The 25188-nt window shown below is 47.2% G+C and overlaps 1 protein-coding gene across 29 annotated transcripts in view; it reads right to left on the minus strand.

Moving 5' to 3' along the window:
- The window catches only part of MOCS1 (molybdenum cofactor synthesis 1), a 43975-nt gene that overhangs the window by 15426 nt on the left and 3361 nt on the right, over positions 1–25188 (minus strand). For 21 of the 29 annotated variants that reach the window (XM_060162823.1, XM_060162811.1, XM_060162803.1 and 18 more), the window contains exons 2-6: positions 20926–21067; positions 19349–19516; positions 3050–3214; positions 710–771; positions 307–418 (exon numbers count right to left, since the gene is read on the minus strand). In XM_060162823.1, coding sequence (XP_060018806.1) covers positions 307–418; positions 710–771; positions 3050–3214; positions 19349–19516; positions 20926–21067 — 649 coding nt within the window. Of the gene's footprint in view, positions 1–306; positions 419–709; positions 772–3049; positions 3215–19348; positions 19517–20925; positions 21068–21156; positions 23498–23684; positions 23898–24090; positions 24110–25188 lie in introns of those variants that run through there. The other 8 variants (XM_060162825.1, XM_060162822.1, XM_060162832.1 and 5 more) reach the window with 6 other exon arrangements.

Below are 25188 nucleotides of genomic sequence, written 5' to 3' on the forward strand. Positions count from 1 at the left end.
GAGGGCACAAGGTGCCTGAATGGGTGGATGGAATCACAGCCACGCCCACTCTGAGAAGCCTCCGACCCCCATCGCAGCCCCGGTGCCTGCCCAGGCCCCTCCCCACCACCCCTGGAGAAATTCCTACACACACAGTGGTATCGGGGCCAGCAGCACCCACAGGGGCAGCCGAACCTTGTCCGCCCTCCTCAGCCTTTCCCAGGGTTCTTGACAGCCCCCCGTCGTGCTCTCAGCGGGGCTCTGGTCCAGCTCTGCCGACAGGCCCGGCCTCCTCTTCCCCCACCCACCCCGCCCTGCGGCACTGACCATCAAAGGGCATGTACTCTATGAAGCGCACGTCCAGGGGAAGGCCCTCGGTCAAGGCCACGAAGTCCAAGAGTTCGTCCTCATTCAGGCCTCGCATCACCACACAGTTCACCTGGTCCAGGGATAAGGGGACCACAAGGGCTATCCCCACTGCGTTCTTTTCCAGGGATGACCCTTGTCGGGGATCTGACACCTGCCTAGGCTCTCCACCCAGGGTCCCGTTCCTTGTGTCCCTCCCCCAGTTCTCCATGGGTTGGAAGATTCCATGGGTCAGTGGTTTTCTCCCCTCCCTTGTGGGGAGTGGGGGGCAGGGCTGGATGGAGCGGGCCAGGAAGTGGTGAGGGGTGCACCGCAGGTGCACTGGCCAGGGCTGGGGCCTGTCTTGGGGCCAGGAAGTCCTCACCTTCACAGGACTGTAGCCCAGCTCAATGGCCTTGTGGATGCCCTCCATGACCTTGCGGAAGCCTGTGGGGAGGGAGAGGAACAGGGTCCAGGCACTGCCTTCCTCTCCCCCACGTCCTCACACCCATAGAAAGCACCAGAGCCACAAGGAACCTCAGAGACCGCCGAGTCTGGGGACCAGAGAGTAAATATTTCAGGCTCTGGAGGCCAAGAGGCAAAACTGAGGATATTGTGTAGCTATACATCATGAAGATTTTATTGACTAAATTCAGAATAGGGTAATAATTGAGTATATTTGTAACACCACTCTGGAATAGAATGAAAGAGTGGAATTCTTTTTGCAGGGATAATATGTTGCTTAATTGGTATTCATGGTTAATGTTCCCTATCATTAAATTCATTGCAAATGTTATCTGCAAAATCCATTCTTGGCTCGAAGGCTGTAAGAAAAACAAACCAGGCAGGGGGCTGGAGTTGGCTGGTGGGCTGTAGTGCATGGACCCTGATCTAGGTGAACCCCCTCATAGCCCAGATGAGGAAACCGAGGTCCAGAGACAGGCAGGGCTCAGCTGGGGGTCTCGCACAGAAGGCAGGACCCCCAACTCCCTCCCGGTGCCTGCTCTTCACCAGTCCGACCGTTCACCCACTCTTCATATTCTCACCGAGCACCCACTCTTCATATTCTCACCGAGCACCTACCAAGCGTAGGTGCTGGGCCAGGGCTGGTGAGCGATTCCCGTGCACGTGGCTCTCTCCTATCTCTGTGGTTAGTGCAGTAAATGTGATCCCAGGCTGGCTTCTCCTCCCCACCGCAGCTCAGTCATGTATCCAAACATGTGAGCGCCTCCGGCATACCGGCCCCTCCCCCACCCCCAGCCAGCCTCCACGGTTTCCTTGCAGCATTTTCAGAGTAAGACGGCAGGAAGAGACGGCAAAGGAAAGACTGTACAGCTTTTATACAAAATGCCGTTAGGATAATCTAGAAGTTCTCTCTTCCGTCAAGCCCTCTCCCTCCAAAAGGAGGCAGGGGACACAGGGATATGAATGGGAAGGCAGATCTGGCATCAGGATCTACTGTCTCCGATCCTCATTCCAGGAAGGAGTCAAGGAGGCAGGGGGCATGGGGAAGTGGGGCTGGGGGTTCTCTGGGTAAAGCTCACAGTTATACCTTCCACTTTCCCACCTCAGAGCCCCTGCGGTTCTCGACTGACATTCCTCCTCAGAGTAAGCTCCCTTGATCTGACCACCCGGCTCCTGAAGGGCCAGCATGAATGCCTCCTCCTTGAAGCCCTCCCAGTCTCCCCCTGCTGGAGGGGAGAGCCCTAGAGAGAAAGAGTTCTCTCTTCCGCTCTGCAAGTGCTTGAACTGACAGCACAAGACAAGCAAAGGTGGTTCCGTGGCATCACACCTTTCGGCCCTTCGTAGCCTGTAAGGCAGGACAGTGTCCTGTGCGTCTGTCCCCTCCACAGCACCTGGAGCAGCATTTAGAGGGCAAAGACACTCCCCCCGCCCAAGCACTTCCTCAGCACACTGCCAAATATAAACAGGAAGTCACACGCTGGGGGAGGGTGGAAAGAGGAGGTGGGGCTGAGAGCTGGAGGCTGTTTCCAGAGAAGCAGAGGGAAAGCTGGGTCTCCCCGGCATCTCTGATCCTCCAGAGAGGTCTCAGGAGTGCACCACCCTCCCCAAATCAAAGGGCATCTGAGCCTGTGCAGAACCTCCCATCCCAACCTGGGGCCCACGGATGGTGGGCGCTGGCCTAGTGAGACCCGGGGCTCAGGCCCCTCCGCTCTCCACTGCCACCCTCTCTGATGGAGCCTGGCAGGAGGAGGCTGTGGGTGTGCTTGCTGTAGGGGGTGAAGGAAGAGGCTTACAACAGGATGGGCTCAGGGAGCATCCTTAGGCGCTGGGGGACCCTCAGCTGGCAGTGCTGACCCTGCCCCTGGAACCCCAGGGCAGCTAGCTGCTTTCACCCAGGCTGCCCCACATTTCCTCAGAGCTCACTATAGGGTAACCAACTTGTCTCAGTTTGTCAGGGACTGTCTTGGTTTTAAAACGGAATGTCCTGTGTTCTTGAAACCCTCTCAGTCCTGGGCAAACTGGGGACAGGGTAGGGGGAGGCTGGTCACCACAGCTCATTAGCATCCGATCCCAAGTGTCCCCAAGAGTGTGGCTACAGAGACGAGGGACCTTTAGCAAGACTGAGGGGTGAGGTGTAAATGCCCAGGCTTAGCTATAGCCCAGGCACCAAGAGGGAGACCAGGCCCCTTGCACCGGCCACAGCTCCCCAGCTACGAGGGCCTGGGAGGGTCACCGTCCACCGTGAACCCCATGTGATCACCTTTCCTGCGGACGATGAACTCAAACTTGGCTGGTACCAGCGTGTCCAGGCTGATGTTGATGGTACTGAGGCCAGCTTCCTGAAGCTGCGGCAGCAGCCGGGCTAGGTTGATGCCGTTGGTGGTGACGCCAATGGTCCTCAGCCCTTCCAGCTGGTGGAGCTGTGCTGGAGAGAGAACAGCAAGGGCTATTAGCCTTCTTGCTTTTGGTGAGGCCAGGAGAAGGGCTGGAAGGAGAAACTCTGAGCCAGATAAGATGGATGGAAAAGGGGCTCTCTGCGGACCTCTATTAACCAGGCTTAGCTGAATAAGAAATATAAGAATAAGAAATAACCAAAAGGTTAAACACCGAGTGCTCACCTTGCTAGAGTGCAGACGGGATCAGATGGATCAAGGAGACCGGAGCCCAAAGTGCACACTGGAGACGGTTCTATACAAAGTGGGAGGGTAACTAGCTGCACCCAGCTTAGCAGTCACCTAGGCAAGGAGCAGGAGGGGCCCTGGGCCTGTCAAGGAGGTTGCCTGTCTGGGGAACTATATATGGATGAGTTGGGTACGTTGGTCTCCCTCCCGTGCCTGTGAGTAGGAGGAAGGCAGCAGCTTTTACCCCAAGGCTACAGTACTTAAGCAAGCTGAAGGGGGTGGGGGCAGCCCTGAGTAGCTGCAGATACTCAGGAGACGGGATCCCTGCAGTCCAGAAGAACTTCACTTCCCTTCACAAACTCAGGGGCAACCAGCATAAACAGATATAGCACTGACAGCCAGGCCAACAGAAGCCTTGGACACTGAAATGAGTACACAGCTAAGAATCAGTAAATATGGGCTTCCCTGGTGGTGCAGTGGTTAAGAATCTGCCTGCCAATGCAGGGGACACAGGTTTGAGCCCTGGTCCAGGAAGATCCCACATGCCGCGGAGTCACTAAGCCCGTGCGCCACAACTACTGAACCTGCACTCTAGAGCCCGTGAGCCACAACTACTGGGCCCTCGTGCCACAACTACTGAAGCCCACGCGCCCTAGAGCCCGTGCTCCACAACAACAGAAGCCACTGCAATAGGAAGCCCACGTACCACAACGAAGAGTAGCCCCCACTCACCACAACTGGAGAAAGCCCATGTGCAGCAACGAAGACCCAATGCAGCCAAAAATAAAAATAAAAATATACATTAAAAAAAAGAATCAGCAAACATTTTAAAAGAATGCTGTGATATGGGGAGGGGGAAGGGTAAGCTGGGATGAAGTGAGAGAGTGGCATGGACTTGTATATACTACCAAATGTAAAATAGATAGCTAGTGGGAAGCAGCTGCATAGCACAGGGAGATCAGCTCAGTGCTTTGCGACCACCTAGAGGGGTGGGATAGGGAGGGTGGGAGGGAGACGCAAGAGGGAGGAGATTCAGGTTTTTGTGAGATGTTACAGAAAAATCCAAATGAACTTTTTGGCCAACTCAACAGAAGAGTGAAAGAGGAAGAAGAAAGGACAGAGATAACAGAAGATGACTCTTTCAAAAATCAGAGTTAGATAAACATAGATGCAAAAATCCTCAACAAAATATTATTAGGAAACAAATTCAACAACACATTAAAAGGATCATACACCACGATCAAATGGGATCTATTCCAGGGATGCAAGGATAGCTCAACATCCACAAATCAATCAATGTAATACACCACATTAACAAATTGAAGAATAAAAATCATATGATCATCTCAATAGATCCAGAGAAAGCATTTTATAAAGTTCAACGTCAGTTCATGATTAAAAACTCTCAACAAAGTGGGTATAGAAGGAATGATCCTCAGCATAAGAGAGGCCATATATGACAAGCCCACAGCTAACATCTTACACAAGAGTGAAAAGCTACATGCTTTTCCTCTAAGATCAGGAACAAGAGAAGGATGGTCACTTGTGCCACTTTTATTCAACATGGTATTGGAAGTCCAAGCCACAGCAAATGGAAAAGAAAAATAAAAGGCATCCAAATCAGAAAGGAGGAGGTAAAACTGTCACTATTTGCAGATGATATTATACACAGAAAACTCCAAAGACTCCACTAAAAAACCATTAGAACTAATCAACAAATTCAGTACAGTTGCAGGATACAAAATTAATATGCAAAAATTCATTGCATTTTCATACACTAATAACAAATTATCAGAAACAGAAATTAAGAAAACAACGTACAATTGCATCAAAAAGAATAAAATACCTAGGAATCAATTTAACCAAGGAGGTGAAAGACTTGTACACTGAAAACCGTAACACGCTGATGAAAGAAATTGAAGACAACACAAATATTGATAAACGGAAAGATATTCTCTGCTCATGGATTAGAAGAATTGATATTGTTAAAATGTCCCATACTACCCAAAGCAATCTCCAGATTCAATGCAATCCCTATCAAAATTCCAATGGCATTTTTCACAGATATAGAACAAACAATCTTAAAATATGTATGGAACCATAGAAGACTCTCAATAGTCAAAGCAATCTTGAGAAAGGAGAACAAAGCTGGAAGCATCATGCTCGCTGATTTCAAACCATATTACAAAGCTATAGCAATCAAAACAGTATGGTATTGGCATAAAAAAAAACACGTGGATCAATGGAACAGAATAGAGCCCAGAAATAAAGCCATGTACATACGGTCAATTAATTTACAACAAAGGAGACAAGAATGGAAAGGACAGTCTCTTCACTAAATGGTGCCAGGAAAACTGCATAGCCAAGTACAAATGAATGAAACTGGACCACTATATTATACCATACACAAAAATTAACTCAAAATGGATTAAATATTGATCTGAAACCATAAAACTCCTAAGAGGAAACATGCAGTAAGCCCCTTTGACATTGGTCTTGGTGATGTTTTGGATTGGACACCAAAAGCAAAGGCAACAAAAGCAAAAATAAGTGGGGCTACATCAAACGAAAACGCTCCCACACAGCAAACGAAATGGAAAGTCCACCTACTGAATGGCAGAAGATATTTGCAAATGATACATCTGATAAAGGGTTGATATCCAAAATATATGAAGAACTCATATAACTCAACACTAAAAAAAAACAACCTATTAAAAAATGGGCAGAGGATCTGAATAGACATTTTTCCAAAGAAGATACACAGATGGCCAATAGATATATGAAAAGGGTGCTCAACAGTACTAATCATCAGGGAAATGCAGATCAAAATCACAATGAGATATCACTTCACATTTGTTAGAATGGCTATGATCAAAAAGACAGGAAAAAACAAGTGCTGGAAAGAATGTGGAGAAAAGGGAACCCCTGTGCACTGCTGGTGGGAATATAAATTGCTGCAGCCACTACAGAAAAGAGCACAGAAATTCCTTAAAAAATTAAAAACAGAACAACCATATGATCAGCAATTCCACTTCTGGGTATTTATCCAAAGAGAGTGAAAACATTAACTCAAAAAGATATATGCATTCCTATGTTCACTGTAGCATTATTTATAATAACCAAGATTTGTCCATCAATGGATGAATGGATAAGGAAAACATGGTGGGTGGGTGTGTGTGTGTGTGTAATGGAATATCATTCAGTCATAAAAAAGAAGGAAATCTGGCCATTTGTGACAACACGGATAGCCCTTGAGGGCATTGTGCTAAATGAAATAAGTCAGACAGAGAAGACAAATACCATATAATCTCACTTATATGTGGAATCTAAATAAAACCAAAAAAAAAAAAAAACCACACACCAAAAAACCAAACCAAACAATAATCATGGATGAGAACAATACTTATGTACAAGGATGTTAATCGGTGAGCAATACATAATAAAGGGATGTAGGAAAACATCCAGATGGCCAACAACAGAAAACTGGCTAAATTATGCTTTGTCTAAATGATGATGGAATATTATGCAACTAAAAATGACTCTGTAAAAGAATAAGTTAGGATGTTGGGAAATACACATGTCACATTAAATCCAGAGGGCAGGTTAAAAACAGTAGTTGAAAACTAGGTGCAAAGAAAAAAGACAGGAAGGTCGCCAAACCAAAATGTTGACAGTGGTTACAGTTGGGCAGTAGTGATACTATTTTTGCTTATCTGAAATAAACATGTATTACTTTTGTAGTAAGAAAATGAAAGTTTAAAAATAAAAGTTGTTGTTTTAAAAACAAAGAAAAGAACTTTCCTCTGGGACTCTGACAATATGGAAAATTAGTAGTAGTTTTTGGCTCCCTCCACCAAATCAACCCTGAAGAAACACAGAATCCAGGAACTTAAAAAAAAAAAAATCAATCTCAAGAAGATTGAGAAGGACAGGAAGAGAATCCACAGGAAGACGGACAGTCCTTTCGAGCTGGTATGGGGGAGGGGGTGTGTAGCCTGGGGTTGAAGGAGACTGGCAGAGAATGGAAGCAGTTAAAGGAAAGCACAGCAGTTCAAGCTCTCTCCTTACCCTCATCCACTGATGCCTCAGAACAATCGATGCTGTCCCCTTCCTGAAGAATTTGGTGGTAAGAGCTCCAGAGAACTAGCTTAGGAGGTCAGCTCAGGGAAGCTGCCAAAGCCTTGCTGGGATTCATCCCTCCATCCTCCCCCTCCAAAGCCCCAGGACTGGTGGATTAAAATGGAGAGTAACTGCCTCCTTCCAAATCTGCTTCTCTCGGAGGGTTGGAAGGTGAAGGTCTGTCATATCACATCACTCCAGGAGGTGCCATTCTCATCACAGTCTAAGTCAACAGCATCTCCCAGAGTTATGCAAGTACACAACCTGCGCTGTCCTACGTGGCCAGGCTGGTCACTGGTGGGGAGATTACAAACATGAGTGAATAACTGTGATTTTCGGGGCTCTTGAGCTCACTGGGTCTATTGAAGACTAAGATCTGGCCTTAAACCTTTTCCCATTAAGCAGTGCCGTACAGAATAGCTAATATCCTCAGGGGAACAAACTTGCTGCCTAAACTAAGGAGACCCTTGAGAAGTACAACCAGTGCTTCCCCCACCAAAAGCAACACAACCCCAAACACCCCCAACCCTCTCTATATATCAATAGAAAAGAAATGATCAAACAGACCAAGAACGTAAGATAAACATAAATACAATAAAAGAAATAACAGAAGATATTAACAATATGAAACAAAATGTTTCATTATAAAAGGGAACAAGGGAAAGTAGTAGTTAAAAACAGTATTGTGAAATAAAGAACACAAGAAATAAGTTAAGTGGTAATATCAACATAGGAGAAATTGATGAGTTGGGAGGTAAGATTAAAGGGCTCTTCCAGGAAAAAGAGGAAGAGAGTAAGATACCAAAATATATTTTAAGAACTGTGGAGGCCCTAAGTAGAAGGAGCAACATCCAGGTAATAGAAGTCCCAGAAAAAAATTAAACTGGAGAGAAGGAAGGAATACCTGAAAACATAACAGAGTAATGAAGAAAAGTTTCCCCAAATGTAACGCAAACGTAATAGAATGAAAGGACGATGTCACTGAATGCCAACAGGACAGATGAGGAAAAGCCTATCCTAGACACATTACAGTAAAATTTAAGAAAATCAAATAACAAAGGCAACACTCTAATAACTTCCAGAGAAGAAGTGTGTATAACCAAGAGCAAAACCCAGACTGACATCAGACTTTTCCCAACAGCCAGACTGACTGTAAGGAGACAATGCAGTGACATTCTTAACATAATGAAGGAATGAACCTTGGACATAAGATTTTAAAAGCATTCAAAATATTATAAAACTACTACTTTAAAACATTTAAAAAACTACCTGGTATGTCAGATTTAATTAGATTCACCATCAAAATTAGAGTCACCATTAGACTCACATCAAAAAACTTTTAGAGGGGGCTTCCCTGGTGGCGCAGTAGTTGAGAGTCCGCCTGCCGATGCAGGGGACGCGGGTTCGTGCCCCAGTCCGGGAAGATCCCACATGCCGCGGAGCGGCTGGGCCCGTGAGCCATGGACGCTGAGCCTGTGCGTCCAGAGCCTGTTGCTCCGCAATGGGAGAGGCCACAACGGTGAGAGGCCCGTGTACCGCAAAAAAAAAAAAAAAACTTTTAGAGGAAATATTCAAATAAGAAGAGAAACAAATTCAGGAGATGCTGTAAGAATTATGGAAATTATGAATGATCAAATACCTTGGTAAAGTTTGTTGTTATCTTAAAAGGCAGAGCGTGTGCTTATAAGAGATACAGAGGGGCAGACTATTTGTAATGACCTGAAAGAAAAATTATAGAAAATATCAACAATACAGGTGGGGGAGGGTTGAAAAAAATCAAGGGCCTAAGAGTGTGCTAAACTTTTTGCCTTGTGAGGAAGAAAAAAGGGGGAGGGTCATTTATTTAAAAGTCAAAAAGGAGGAAAAAGCAGCACAAAAGAAGCATGACAGAAAAAAAGTGTAGAAATGAGTCCAACTATTTCAACAATTACAACAAAGGCAACTAGAATAAACTTGCCAGTTAAAAGTCAAAGATTGTCAAATTTGATCAAAGTAACAGCTATGTGCTGTTATAAGAGACATATCTAAAGTATAAGAATACAGAAAGGTTTAAGATGAATAGATGAAAACAGATAAAACAGCACACTAAAGCTAAAAGCAAGCTGATATAGCTTTAGTAAAATAAAATACATAGACCTTAAGACTAAAAGTATCATCATGGAGAGAGACCTACTACACAGTGATAAAAGATCCAATTTATGAAGAAGATATAACAATTCTAACCACATATGAACCTAATAAAATCACCTCAACTATAGATAAAGTAAAAACAACAGGACCTCTGGGAGAATCTAACAAAACCACCTACTTATTTATTATTGGCAGGCCAAGCAGATAAAAAGCCAGCCAAGATTGACATAACCAAAGGTTTGGGAAACAAAATTAACCAGTTGGATCCAATGAACAAGTATAGACTTCTTCACGTAATAATTAAAGGACAAGCTCCTCAAGTATATAAAAAAATTTATAAAAACTGCCAATACACTATGTCATAAAGCAATCCTCAATAAAATTAAAAGGGTAAGTTTCATAGAGATAAGATTCTCTGACCACAATATAATTATACTTTAATAAAAATATGAATTAAAATCCTCATATTTTGAAATTAAAAACACTTCTAAATATCTCATAGATCAAAGAAAAAATCAGAATAAAAATTAAGAAATACTTAGAACTAAATGTTATGAAAACAATAGGCTACGTTAGGACAGAAATAGAAATAATGAAATAGAATATGAATACACAATAAGAGGTTCAACAAGTTCAAAAGTTGGTTTGTTTAAGAATAGCACAATGGACAAATCTCTTGCAAGACTTAACAACAAAAAGAGATAAAGACACAAATAAACCACATTAAGAATAAAAAAGACAAAACTGCAAGTCAAACTAAGATAAAAAGATAATAAGAAAATATTACCAACAATTTCATACAACTGACATAATGACAAATTAAAAAAAGAAACTATCAAAACTGGCTCCAAAAGTAGAGAACTTGAATAATACAGTAACTATTAAAGAAATTGAAGATGCAATTAAAAATCTCCCTACAAGGGCTTCCCTGGTGGCGCAGTGGTTGGGAGTCCACCTGCCGATGCAGGGGGCACGGGTTCGTGCCCCGGTCCGGGAGGATCCCACGTGCCGCGGAGCTGCTGGGCCTGTGAGCCATGGCCGCTGGGCCTGCGTGTCCGGAGCCTGTGCTCGCATCGGGAGAGGCCACAACGGTGAGAGGCCCGTGTACCGCAAAAAAAAAAAAAAAAAAAAAACTCCCTGCAAATAAAATACCAGGCACAGACAATTTACACATGAGCTCTACCAAACTTTTAAAGAAGTGATTACCACCAATGTGATGGTGTTGGAAGGTGGAGCTTTTAGGAGGTGATTAGGTCATAAGGATGGAAGGATTAGTGCTCTTATAAAAAAGATTCTACAGATCTCTCCAGCATCTGCCTTATGAAGATAGAATACAATGAAAAGTCTGTGACCCAGAAGAGAGCCCACACCTGACCATGTTGGCACCCTTATCTTGAATTCCAGCCTCCAGAACTGTGAGAAATCATTTGCTGTTCATAAGCTACCCAATTTGTGGTATTCTGTTTTAGCAGCCTGATACACTACCTAACTCATTCTTTGAAATTTAATACCACAAATCAGTTAAGGCAGGCATGAAAAAGAAAAATCATACACCCAATTCACTCACGGATATAAATGCAAAAACTTACACAAAATATTAACAAACTGAACCTAACAGTAGACAAAAGCATAGCAGACCATGTCTAGGTTGAGTGTATTCCAGGTACAATATCAGAAAAGCTATCAATGTCATTCAGAGTAACAGAGTAAAAATGAAAAAATCATAGATCATCCTAACACACATTAAGAAAGTGTATAATTAGGGCTTCCCCTGGTGGCGCAGTGGTTGAGAGTCCACCTGCCGATGCAGGGGACACGGGTTCGTGCCCCGGTCCGGGAAGATCCCACATGCCGCGGAGCGGCTGGGCCCGTGAGCCATGGACACTGAGCCTGCAGTCCAGAGCCTGTGCTCTGCAACGGAAGAGGCCACAACAGTGAGAGGCCCGCGTACCACAAAAAAAAAAAAAAAAAAGAAGTGTATAATTAAAAAAACAAACTTAGTACTAGGAAGGGAACTTCATTACCTAAAAGTTATTGTGAAAAAAAGCTTCTAAGAAACATCATTCTAAAACTAACACAACATTGTAAAGCAACTATACCCCAATAAAAATTAAAAAAAGAAAGAAACATCATTCTAAATGGGGAAACATTAGGAGTATTCTTTTATTACCACTACTATTCAACATTGTACTTGAGAGCCTAGATACTGCAATAAGACAAGAAAAGGAAATTAAAGACCTAAAGATAGGAGAAAAAATTGTCTTTAGTTGCAGATGATGTGGTTGCTAGTGGAGAAAACTCCAAAGACTCTAAACAGACATATTATAGCATTGATAAGAGAATGATAAGAATATCAACCATGACGGGCTTCCCTGGTGGCGCAGTGGTTGAGAGTCTGCCTGCCGATGCAGGGGACACGGGTTCGTGCCCCGGTCCGGGAAGATCCCACATGCCACGGAGCAGCTGAGCCCGTGAGCCATGGCCGCTGAGCCTGCGTGTCCGGAGCCTGTACTCCGCAATGGGAGAGGCCACAACAGTGAGAGGCCCACGTACCACACACAAAAAAAAGAATGTCAACCACGACAATAATAGAAAATATAATTTTAAACATGGCACTGTAACTCTGAGGATCCTAGCATAAAGCAGAATTCATCCCAGATGGTTAAAATAAAGAATTTAATGAAAGGACTATTCACAAAGGTGTGGGCAGACTTAATGGTCTCAACAATGAACAGTACAGCACTCAGACTAGAAACACTAGGGAGCCATAACCATGCCTAGGGCCAAAAGGACCTGGGGAGGAAATTAAGTTAGGAGTCCAGTTAAGGCACCATGGAAGACTGGCTGCCCTGTAGGAGTTTTAGCTCTGAAGGGAACTTAGCTACAGTAGAAATAGAGCAGGGAGCAGGAAAAAACAAACAAACCGAAAACCTGATCTCATTGGCCAAACCCATCAGGAACCCAACAGGCAAGGGACCCTGGGTGATGTAGTCCCTAGGGGCCAACTACCTAGAGCAAAGAACGGGGCAAAGGAGGGAAATGGCTGTGGGAAGGTGGGGATGCGAACAAAAAAGATGTCAATTCCCCCAACTTGATACAATGCAATAAAATCCCAACAGATACACAAACAATGAACAAAGGGAATTACAGAAACTATTCCATTTACAACAGCATCAGAAAGAATAAAATACTTAGGATTTAACTTAACCAAAGAGGTGAAAGCCTTGTACAATGAAAACTACAAAACACTGCTGAAATAAATTTAAAAAGACATAAATAAATGGGAACACATCCCATGTTCATGAATTAGAAGACTTAATGTTGTTAAAATGTCAATACTACCCAAAGCAATCTACAGATTCAATGCAGTCCTTAACAAAATCCCAATGATATCTTTTGTATAAATAGAAAAACTCATCCTAAAATTCATATGGAATCTCAAGGGACCCCAAATCATCTTGAAAAAGAACAAAAAACTGGAGGTCTCACATTTCAATTTCAAACCTTCCTACAAAGCTACAGTAATTAAATGTGTGGGATTGGCATAAAGACAGACATAAAGACCAATGGAATAAAACAGAGCCCAGAAGTAAATCCTCACATATATGGTCAAACGATTTCTGACAAGGGTGCCAAGACCATTCAATGGGGACAGGACGTTTCAACAAATGGTGTTGGGAAAACTGGATATTCGCATGCAAAAGAATGCAGTTGGACCTAAATGTAAAACAATAAAACTCTGAGAAGAAATCATAGGAATAAAGCTTCGTAACATACCCAAGAAATCACTGCTGAATCCAATGACCCAGAGGCACTGGCAACAAAAGAAAACACAAACTGGACTTCATGAACATTTAAAAAAATTGTACATAAAAGACACTATCCACAGAGCAAAAAGGCAACCTACAGAATGGGGGAGATATCTGAAAATCATATACCTGTTAAGGGAGAAATTCCTCAATATGCCACAGCATGAATGAACCTCGAGGACATTATGCTAAGTGAAATAAGCCAATCACAAAGAGACAAATACTGCTTGATTCCACTTATACGAGGTTCTTACAGTAGCCAAAATCATAAAGCTAGAAAGTACAATGGTGGTTGCCAGGGGCTGGGGAAGAGGAGAATGGGAGTCATTATTTGATAGATATAGATTTTCAGATTTACAGGAGACTGGAAATAGATGGTGGTGATAGCTGCATAAATGTGAATGTGAATACTTAATACCAATGAGCTGTACATTTAAATAAGTTGGTAAATTTTATGTTATGTGTATTTTAACACAATAAAAAAAGGAAAAAACATCCCAACAGAGTTTTCCAGGTAACTTGGTAGGCAGATTCTAAAATTTCCATGGATGGACAAAGCTTAGAATAGCTAAAGCACTGCTGAAGAATAAAAAGGACTTGCCTTATCAGATAATGGACTTATTATGAAGCTACGGAGATTAAGACTGTATGATGTTGACACAGAGATAGACAAACTGAATAGAACAGAACCCAAAACAGACCAATGCACACATGGTAGATTTATGGAGGAAGTGGGAACTATTTAGTAAAAGGAACTAGAAAAAATGACCATTCACATGGAAAGAAATGAAACTGGAGTCCCTGAAATTATCCACAGATTAACTAAAGACTTAAAAGCAAAAAGCAAAACTTTAAATATTCTAGTAGAAACATAGGTAGTTGTTCTGACGTTGGGTGAGGTGTTTCATTAATAAGTACAAAAAGCACTAACCATAAAAGACAGAACTGACAAATTCAAGAACTACCATTGTCAAAAGAATTGTTACACAAAGTATGGCTTGTTTTTCAAATTGGAAGAAGACATTTGCAACATACATCAAGAACTTGGAACAAACCAATATGAAAGGATAAATAACCAAATAGAAAACTAGGCACATGATACGATCTGGTATTAAAGAGAAAAATAAATATACACGGCTAATAGGTGACAAGATGACTGACCTCATTCTAAACAAAGAAGCACAAATCAGACCACAATAAAATAGCATTTTATACCCAGTCCACTGGCAAAGGTCCAGAATGATAATACTGAATGTCGGGGAGGACCCAGGGGATCCTATGTACTGCTGGGGACAGTGTAAAGCAGCACAACCACTGTAAGACAATGCCGAATGGTTCGCCAAGATTAAACACTCACATATTCAGTAACCCAGCAAACTCCACTCCTAGAGAAATTGTATACCGAGACACATGAATGAGAATACAAGTATTTAAAGCAGCACTGTTTATAATATCAATAAACTGGAAACAACCCAAATGTTCACTAACAGGAAGTGCGGTGTATTCATTGAATGGAACAGGAGGTCGCAGAGAAAATGAACTGCAGCTCTGGATGACATATGTTCATTTCAGTTGCGTCAAAAGAGTGATTCCTGAAAGACTGCACACAGCACGATTCTTATAAAGTTCAAAAACACCATCTCAGTTTTAAAAAGCAAGGGAATGATAAACACCACGTTTAGGAGTGTTTCCTTGGGAGGGAGGAAGTACAGGGTAGGAAAGTCCACGGAGGTGGTTAAAGATTCTTGCCAGGGTTTGATTCTTCCAAAAAAATTAATGAGGTAGTGGGTTTCCTTAGGAATTCATAACATTATTAAAACATGTAAATAAATTTGTATGAATAAAGTAAAAAAGGCCATGCACGGATCAATAATGAGATTATGTCACAAACCCAGGATTATGATTTAATCTAATTCAAGGTAACTAGAGTCCATCAAAAATAAAATGAAACAAAAAACTTCACGCCATTTCAAAAACCTTTAATGGCTGCTCTCCATTGCATTAGGCCTCTTATGGGCTCTAAGCTGTGAGACCTGGATGCTCCATCATTCATTTCTTCAACATAATGGAAGAAAGGAAGGGAGGAAGGAAGGACAAAACAGGGAAGGAAGGACAAAACAGCCTGCAGGACTGAGTGATTCTCCAACTAAGCTGTCATCTGACAGCGGAAGTCAGCCTTGAAATTAGAGCCCCAAATCCTTCCTCTGCAAACACTGCCAACACTATCACAGTATTGATACTTGTATGTTTACAGGCATACCTTGGGGATATTGTGGGTTTGGTTCCAGACCACTGCAATAAAGCACGTATCACAATAAAGCAAGTCACATGGGTTTTCCTGGTTTCCCAGTGCATGTAAGAGTTATGTCTACACTATTCTTGAGTCTATTAAGTGTGCAATAGCATTAGTCTAAAAAAAGTACATACTTTTATTAAAAAATACTTTATTGCTAAAAATTACTACTATTAAGCCTTCAGGGAGTTGCAGTAGTAACAAAGATAATTGATCACAGATCACCATAACAAAAATAATGAAAGTGTTGGAAATATTGTGAGAATTACCAAACTGTGACACAGAGATACAAAGTGAGCAAATGCTGTTGGAAAAACGGCACCGATAGACTTGCTCGATGCAGGGTTGCCACAAACCTTCAATTTGTAAAAAAAAAACACAGTATCTGTGAAAAGCAGTAAAGCAAAGCACCATAAAGTAAAGTGTGCCTATAGTTCCCCTCTTTTCTTTTGGAAAATCTCAAACCTTCACCATCCAGCGTGGCAGCCGCTAACTACACGTGGGCATTTACATCAATGAAAGTTCCAAATTCAGTTCCTCAGTCACAACAGCCGCTTGTGAAGCCCAAGCCTGGCTACCTTATCAGACAACACAGATACAGAACATTTCCATCACCCCAGAAAGTTGTATTGGACAGCACTGCCTTACACCCAAGAAAAGGAGGGAGGAGAGGAACTTGTTCATACACAAGCCGGGATGGAGGAGTGCCGGAGCGTCTTGGGGTTGGTGGAGGGGATCACAGACGGCTGACGGAGAGCTGAGCTGTCTTCTCAGGTGGAGATCGACAACACCAGTCCCGGGGCTGAGAGCCTCAGGCAGGGACCCCGAGTGACCAGGACAGCCTGCTTGGTGAAACCGGCAGCCTCTTCACTCTGCGCCCCCGGGGTGGGGTCCCTCGAAACTCTCAGCTGGGAGGGCGGGACAAGTGCTTAAGAACATGCCCCTCCGCTTACCCCAGCCCTTCTTCCCTAATAGCCCCAGCTGCCCTGCCCTTCGGGGTGATTTTGCTCTGAAGAAGTACCCCTGGGGAGGATCAAAGGAGCTAGGATGGGAGATGTCAAAGTGTTAGCAAACACATCAACTGCCATTTGTCTTGGAGCACTGGGGGAGGGCCTGGGGAGGGGTAGAGTTCCCCCCACCCCACCCCTGCCCCATCAGTGCACACCCTTAAAGCAAGAGATAAATCCTCCAAAGTCAGTCACTGCAGCTGGTCCCTGTCCTAACCAGCGTCTATGTGGTGATAAACCCTTGCCAGCCTCACGCAATCAGCCAGGACCAACAACCCAGGGCCATCAGAGCAGGAAAGGCTGGGAGGTGACCAGCGCATAGATTAGGACACTGAGGCCCAGGGTGGGGCAGGAACCTGCACAAGTTCACACGGCCAGGGGGTGGAAGAGCCCAGAGCGGGAACAGGGCTGCCGCCTCTCCTGGCTCCCTGGCCTCCTACTAAGCAAGGTGGTGGCTTCCGTGGAGACCCTGCATCCTTCCATCTGCGCTCAGTCACCCCTCTCTGAACAGCAGTGATCACAGGCTCGCCCACAGGCCCTGGACAGAGGGCAGATGAAGTGCCCTGACCGAGGGGGCTGGGGCCTGGCAGCCAGCCAGGTTTGGCCCTTTCCTGGAACCCAGGTTGCTTTTCAGGCTCTGAGGAGCTGCCTGAACAGGGGGTCAGGTCAACTCCCCTGGGCCAGCATGAGTAGCCTAGGAATGATGGCAGGATTCCAGATCAAGCGATCGGTGGGGGTGGGAGGGAGCTGGCCACAGGGAAAGAGGGAGGAAAGAGCTCGCAGGGGTCCCTGGGCCCCTCCTCGGGGCTCCCACAGCACCTGGGCTCCTCCCCAGATGGCGGCGGGCTCCAGGGGCTGCTTCCGCCAATGGGCTGGGGTCCCTGAAGGCTGGGCCTGCAGCTCACTCCCCTCTGATGCCAGCACAGTGCCGGGCACGTAAGAAGGCGTTCCAGAGAACGTTTACTGAGCCAGCAAGTGAGGCAGAGAGCTGGGGGCTGGGAGATCCCACCCCGAGCAGCTGGAGCCGGGGCCTCCGCAGTCAAGAACACGGAAACTTATTTTCCTCGGATTCCATCTTTCACAATTAAATGCTCATGGTCTCTGCCTGGCCTCGGGGCTTAGAACCAGCCTATGGCAAGAGGCTCTGCTGGGCCATACACAGCACTCACCACTAGCTGGGCATTTCCTTCTCATTTCCTCCCAAGGTCCACCCTATAAGGTAGGTTACCCTGTCTGAAGGCTTAGGACGGACTTTAAAAGTTGCTCAAGATATACTACTAGGGCTTCCCTCGTGGCGCAGTGGTTGAGAGTCAGCCTGCCGATGCAAGGGATGCAGGTTCGTGCCCCGGTCCGGGAAGATCCCACATGCCGCGGAGCGGCTGGGCCCGTGAGCCATGGCCGCTGAGCCTGAGCGTCCGGAGCCTGTGCTCCGCAACAGGAGAGGCCACAACAGTGAGAGGCCCACATACCGCAAAAAAAAAAAAAGATATACTACTAGTATGAGGTGCAGCTGAGATTCACACGTGGACACGTCATCCTTCAGAGATCGTATTTTGAACCACCTTCACTCATCCAGCAAACACCAGTGAGCCCCAACTGTGTGTAGGCGCTTCCCTAGGTGCTCGAAACACAGCTGTGAACAGAACCTGCCCAGCTCCATGAGAGCTTTCATGCTAGTTAATGAGGAGACAGACAAAAACCAACCAAATAACACCACGTGGTAGAGTAGGATCGCCACACTTTTTCTGTTAAAAGGCCAGACAGTAAACACTTTTGGCTTTGCTGGCCATATGGTCTTTGTGGCAACTTAGCTCTGCAACAGGGGAGATATGTAAATGAGTGGGTGTGGCTATGTGCCAATAAAACTTTATTAATGGACAGTGAATTTTAAATTTCATATAATTTTCAAGTGCCACAAATGCTATTCTTTTGATTTGCTTTTTCAAGTGCCACAAATGTTATTCTTTTGATTTTCTTTTTCAATCATTTAGAAATATAGAAACTATTCTTAGTTTGCTGGCCACACACACACAGGTGGTGGCCTGGTTTTGGTCCATGGTCTGTACCCTGCCAACTCCTGGGAGACAGAGCAGCTGGGGTATGTGAGGGGGAATTTAGACAGAGCAGCCAAAGAGGTCTCCCCAAGGAGACGACACGGGAGCAGACCCCTGAATGAGGCAGGCAGGGAGCCCTGTGCTCCTGGCAAGGGAACAGCATGTGCAAAGGCCCGGCAGCATGAATGCAGGGGAGGACGGAGGCCAAGCGGCAGGAGGAAGGTCTCTGCGGTTGACGGGAACCGGATCACGCGGGCCTCCAAGCCCTGGTGAGGACTTTAGTCTAAATTTGACATCAAACCACTGGGCTCTGGAGCTTACCAGCTTTGTGACCTTGGGCCAGTTACTGAACTTCTTTGTGCCTCAATTCTTTACAAACTGGGAATAGGAATGGTACCTGTCTCAGAAGGCGTAGGACTCTGTGAGCATAACGCCCGAAAGGAGTGTTAGCTTCTGATATTAATATTGGAGCCCAGCTGGAGGAGGCACAAGCTGGGAGAGGTGGTGACGACTTCTGTCAACTCACCCACGATGTCCACCACGTCCGGCCGAATGAGCGGCTCCCCGCCCGTGAGTCGGATCTTGTCTACACCTTCTTTCACAAAGAGGCGGGCCAGGGTTAGGATCTCCTCTGTGGTCAGCAGGTCTGCCTTGGGGGTCAGAGGGACACCCTCCTCGGGCATGCAGTATTGACCTGAGGGGAGGGAGGGGACGTGGAGGAAGGAAGTGACTGCAGCAGTCAGGCTGCGATGTCACCAGTCCCCAACTCCCCCACCAGGCCACGAGTGTCTCCTGAACCCCACCCCAGCCATGAGGGAAGACCCGGCCAAGTCTGAGGAGGCACAAACCCTAGGCCAGATTCTCTTTGGGGCTCACCACTCTCACCTACAAAATTTAACACCCCTTCCCCAACTGGCCTTGCTGTCCCTCAGGGCTTAAAGATGATAAATGAGGCTGACAGCTCAGCCTGGCTGGAGGTAGGGCAGGCCGAGACATGGAAGACCAGGGCCCTGGGCCCATTCCTTCTGCCATCGTTCATCTCCTTCATTTCATCTGGTTTTGACAAACAGGGACCCTTCTCTATGTGTCCTAAGGTGAAGGGGGCTGGGATGTGCTCCCTGGCCTGGGCAAAGCTGCTCTCCTCTGTGGCTACACATGTTCTCACACCCAGTTTGTCTCCTACAGGCGATCATCAGTCCCATTTCACAGGTTGGAAAACTGAGGTACCACCTGTTCAGGGCGAGGTAGCAGAAGGGGATAAATGAGGCGAGCCCTGGCCAGCGAGGGGGCACCACCTCCTCCCATCAGTTCCCATGGTACGGGTTTAATCAGTACCAGTGGTCAGGATCCGCTAGGGGGTCATTCAGTCAAATCAGTGAAAGGTCCAGAATTGGTCTTTTAAGATGGAGCAGATTAGGTAACAACATCAGAACATCAGTACTGCACGTAATGGGTATCGTTTGGTTAAACATTTACTACACATGCATGTATTTACTGGGCCATGAAGTAAATGTATTTCTTATTGTGAGCTACAGTGAGAGAAAGGAAGGAAGAAGAGAAGGAGGGAGGGAAGGAAGGCAGGACAGATGGACAAACACACTTCAGAAGTCCCTCCAGCGGTGGATCTGGCCCAGAGCACTCTGCATGGGGTTATGAAACAAGGACTCTGTGTACTAGCCTGGCCCCAGACAACTCGTCTCACGGGACTGGGGTTGGGGTGTCTTTATAGCTGGCACTGCTGCCTATCTCACTTGTTTACACCGTCCAGCAGTCCCCATGCCACGTCCTGAACCGTGGGGACCGCAAGGAAACAGGAGGGAGGAGAAAGAGCCCCGAAGAGTGGGAGATCCCAGGCCAACCTCAATCCTAAACCCAACAGCAATTCTGTTCTCCAACCTAATCCCAAGTAGAACCCAGCTTCCAGAATCATAAAACTCACCCTTGACCCCTACCTTGCCCATGAACCCCACCTGGCAAGCAAGGAAGAAGGGCAGGTGGAGTTTTCTAGAAAGAGGAATGGGGAGGATTGAGAAGGATTCCCAGACACGGGGTGATTTAGGGGCTACTGCAGCAGAGGGACAGGAGCCCAGGAGGGCGACTCACATCTGAGGTTGCACTTCTCGGTGAGGGAGATCCGCAGGTAGCTGTGGCGCCGGCCGAAGCTGTCGGTGAGGAAGGCAGAGAAGGGGGCCGCGTGCTCCCTCAGGAACCGCCTCCGTCCAGACGGCACCTGCGACAACAGGGGCTGGGGGAGAGGTGCGAGGAGCGCCCACCTGGGGAGAGCAAGCCCTCTCCCCTCGACCATCTCCTCCCTCCTCTCTGACACCCGCGCACACTGCTAGCCTTTCCATCCACATGGGCTCCGCAGTCCTGGGGGTCTGGTATTCTCCTCTTATTCACAGGTTTGGAAACAGGCTTGGAGGGAAGGACGTGCCCCTCCAAGGTCCCACACTCAGCCCCAGGGTGGAGGACCCCTGCAGGGGTGCAGCTGCCTACCGGCCGGGCAGCAAGGCACAGGGAAGGGCACTAAGCCCCAGCCGGGCCCCACCTCCTCCCTGCTACCCCTCCCTCAAAGGAAGCCTATCCGGGAACAGCCATCTCTAGCATCTCTTGGATGGGTCACTGGGAGGGCAGGTGCCATTTGGCACCTGCCAACCACGCCACCAGACAAGCACGTCCAGAAAGGAGGAGGGAGACAGCAGGTAGCTGAGAGGGAAGGTGGCCTGGGACACGGAAGCCACTTGTCCAACCCAGACCTCTCATTCCTTACCTTGAGCTCGAAACAAAGTCACTCACTGTGAGGGAGGGGGTGTCACACAAGCTGCCTCCCCCTTGCGGATGGGGGGCTCTCTGGGGCCTCCTCAACACCCAGGAGGACCCAACAGGCCACACCCCCAGGAGCAGCCGGGGGCCACGCCCAGCTGGGCAGGGTAAACCCATGGGGAAGGCTCCCCTCCCACAGAAGGCCTTGGGGGGAAGACAGCACACTAGGGGGACCCACAGAGGGAATGAGGCCACCAGCCTCCAGGAAGGGAGAATAGAGATGCCAGGATGGCCACCACACTAACCCCGTGCCCAGATTGCTTTAGTCCTTATCCTTCACCCACCCGTGGCCAGAAGAAAGGATTAAGGACCCACTGTTTGGGGTATAAGGAGAGGAGATGGCCCGAGGCTCCCCGCAAGGCCCAAACTCATCCTGGGGAGAGAAAGGAGGCAGCCAACCTCGCCCTTTCCTAAATCTGAACTAGTTTGTTCTCTCTCCCCTCCCCCATCCCCCCATTTAGAACACAGCCCTGGGTCGTGACATGCTGATGAGATAACTGCTCCACAGAGGTTAACAGTTTGCAAGGCATCTTAAGGTTTCCAAAGAATGTTCTCTGTTCCATCTCCACACCTAAAGGGATTATTATAACCAGCTCTTGAATGGGGTCCAAGAACACCCGTGGCAGAACCAGGATTCAAATCCAGGCCTTCTGATTCCAAGTTCTAAATTCCTTCCCCTAGTTGCATAGGGTGTGTCCAAGAAGGTACACGGGATGGTACATAGGGCGGGGAGAAGTCATTTCTTTAGAACAGAGAAATTATGACTGTGGTGGTCATCCGTGAGGTCTTGGGGACACACTGGGAAAGTTCTCTAACTCCTCCAGGCCTGCTCTCCCAGCTGTTAAATAAGAACACAGTTGTGGGCTAAGGTTGTCTTGCTGTAAAGGAGGGGGTAGTCAGGACACTGGTAGGGAAACACCCAGGATTCTCATGATCTTGTAACCTAAGAAAGCAGGCCTCCAGCCCTCCTGAGGTCCAGGAAGAAACATTTACTTCAGAGACCTCCTCAGCCCTGGCTACATGTTAGAACCATCTGGGGAGTTGAAGAAAAAAGTTCTACTGGAGACCAGCTGAATTCAGTCTCCAGATGCTGTGTTTTTCACCTCTCCAGGTGATTCTAATGTGTAGTCAAGGGCCACTGACTGACTCAGGAAGTAGAAGGGATACGAGAGGTAGAAGGGGGTGCTTCATGATTTTTCCTGGGTCCATAAAACCGACCTCGCTCTGCCTGCCCCAAGACCGGTTTCCCACATCCTCTAAGAAACCCTGCTCACAGCCCCATGACGAGAAAGTAGCCGTCATTTCTCTGAACTGCAGTCTGAAATAATAACAACAGTGTTCCTCCTTCCCTACTCACCCCACTGCCTTTCCACCAGTACCCTTGGGGGTGGGGCAGGGACACTTCAGAATCACGTGTCCCATCCCGGGACTTCCCTGGTGGCGCAGTGGTTAAGAATCGCCTGCCAATGCAGGGGTCACGGCTTCGAGCCCTGGTCCTCGAAGATCCCACATGCCGCGGAGCAACTAAGCCCGTGTGCCACAACTACTGAAGCCCATGCGCCTAGAGCCCGTGCTCTGCAACAAGAGAAGCCACGGCAATGAGAAGCCCACGCACTGCAGTGAAGAGTAGCCCCAGCTCGCCGCAACTAGAGAAAGCCCACGCACAGCAACGAAGACCCAACGTAGACAAAAAAATAAATTTATTTTTTTTTAAAAAAAGAGGGCTTCCCTGGTGGCACAGTGGTTGAGAGTCCGCCTGCTGATGCAGGGGACACGGGTTCGTGCCCCGGTCCGGGAAGACCCCACATGCCGCGGAGGGGCTGGGCCCGTGAGCCATGGCCGCTGAGCCTGCGCGTCCGGAGCCTGTGCTCCGCAATGGGAGAGGCCACAACAGTGAGAGGCCCGCGTACCGCAAAAAAAAAAAAAAAAAAAAAAAAAAGAGTCCCATCCCCATTGGCCACCCCAGTCCAGGAGCTCAGACACCTGGGAATCAGCAGCTACTCACAATTCAGTGATTTGTTAGTCCCCCCAGACCTCACCTCCTCACTTGCCAAGATGCCCTCCTCACCCTAATCTTCACATCCTGGGAGAGGTGGCTGGGTGAGGGAGGAGCGAAACTAAAGCCGGTAATAGGGAGCAAGTGAGAGGACCCAGGAGCATGACTCAGCAGAAAGCGGAGAGGGAGCCGAGGAATGGGGCAACCCAGAATGGAATTAGGCCCCCACGGGAGGGGAGGCCAGATTTCACTTTTGAGACCTGGAGTGACCTTATCTAGATTCGTTCAGACTCTGTACACCCAGTAGCTGACGCAGCCTCCTAAACACACACACCAACACCTGACGCAGCCTCCTAAACGCTCCCTCCCCTCCCCCTCCCCCCCTCCCCCTCCCCTCCCCCTCCCCTCCCCCTCCCCCTTGCAAACTCTTCAGTTGGGTATTAACACACCTCATCCCTGCCTCCTCCTCCAACACTGCATGCCCTACTTTCCTTCTTCCATTTTTTTTCTTCCCTTTAAACTCCCTGGAGGAAAAAATATCAGCACCAGTCAAAGGAGCCCAGAATCCTGGGAGAATTACTGGGCAGATGAGACGGCGGCAATGCCTCTCGCCCAGGCGGGGCTAGGACATGTCAGAAGTAGAACACCCTTAGGTGCTCGTATTCTCCGGCCCCGGCCTGGATCAGGGTGTTTCCCCTGGGTGGGAAGCCTTCCTGCCTGACTCTGTTTCCTGGTGTCATAGCAGGTGTCCAACCGCTGTGTCAGTGAACAGACAGGCAGGTCCCTAATCCAGAGGGAAAGATGGTGTGTGGAAAACCCAGTTGCAATGGGGTTGCCATGCATTTCTAGGCTGGTCTCTACTGTCAAAATGGTTTAGCCTCATACGGTGGTTCTCAGCTTTTGTTACACATTAAAATCACCTGAAGACCTTCTAAGACGTGCTGATGCCAGAGCCCCAGCCCAAAGATTCGGACTCAGCTGCTCTCTGGGATGGGGCCCTAGTGGTTTATCTGAAACGTCCCTGTTCAGCTCTGTAGCCCAGGCTGAGACCCACTGGCCCTGCCACACCAGGACCCAGTGCCATTTTAATCCGGGGTGATTGTGGTCCTGAGCATAGGCTTCGGGAGCAGGTAAACTTGAATTAGAAGCCTGGCTCTGTTACCAACTAGCTGTAGAGCTAGTTGCTTACCATTCTCTAAGCCTTAGCTTCCTCGTCCATAAAGTGTGGAAAATGATCCTACCTACCTCAACCGGAGGAGTTCCTGTCACACGGTAGGTGTTCAGGACTGCTCCGATTCTCTTAATCTAACTCCTAATTACAAATAACCGTTCATCATGTATCCATGGAGGGGCACTCTGTGTGTGTGTGTGCGCGCACTGTGACTAGTTTTCCCACTCTGTCAGCTTCCCTCGTCTTGCAAAGCCCTACTTAATGGCAGAGGGCCCAAGGCTGGGGTTTCAGACCTGCTGTCACACCACTCAGAGCAGGACACGTGGGGTCTGAGCTTCCCGAGAACCACAGATACTAGTGCCACAACCAGGAACTA

Source organism: Lagenorhynchus albirostris, chromosome 10 (genome assembly GCF_949774975.1).
Source record: "Lagenorhynchus albirostris chromosome 10, mLagAlb1.1, whole genome shotgun sequence".
NCBI lineage: Eukaryota > Metazoa > Chordata > Mammalia > Artiodactyla > Delphinidae > Lagenorhynchus > Lagenorhynchus albirostris.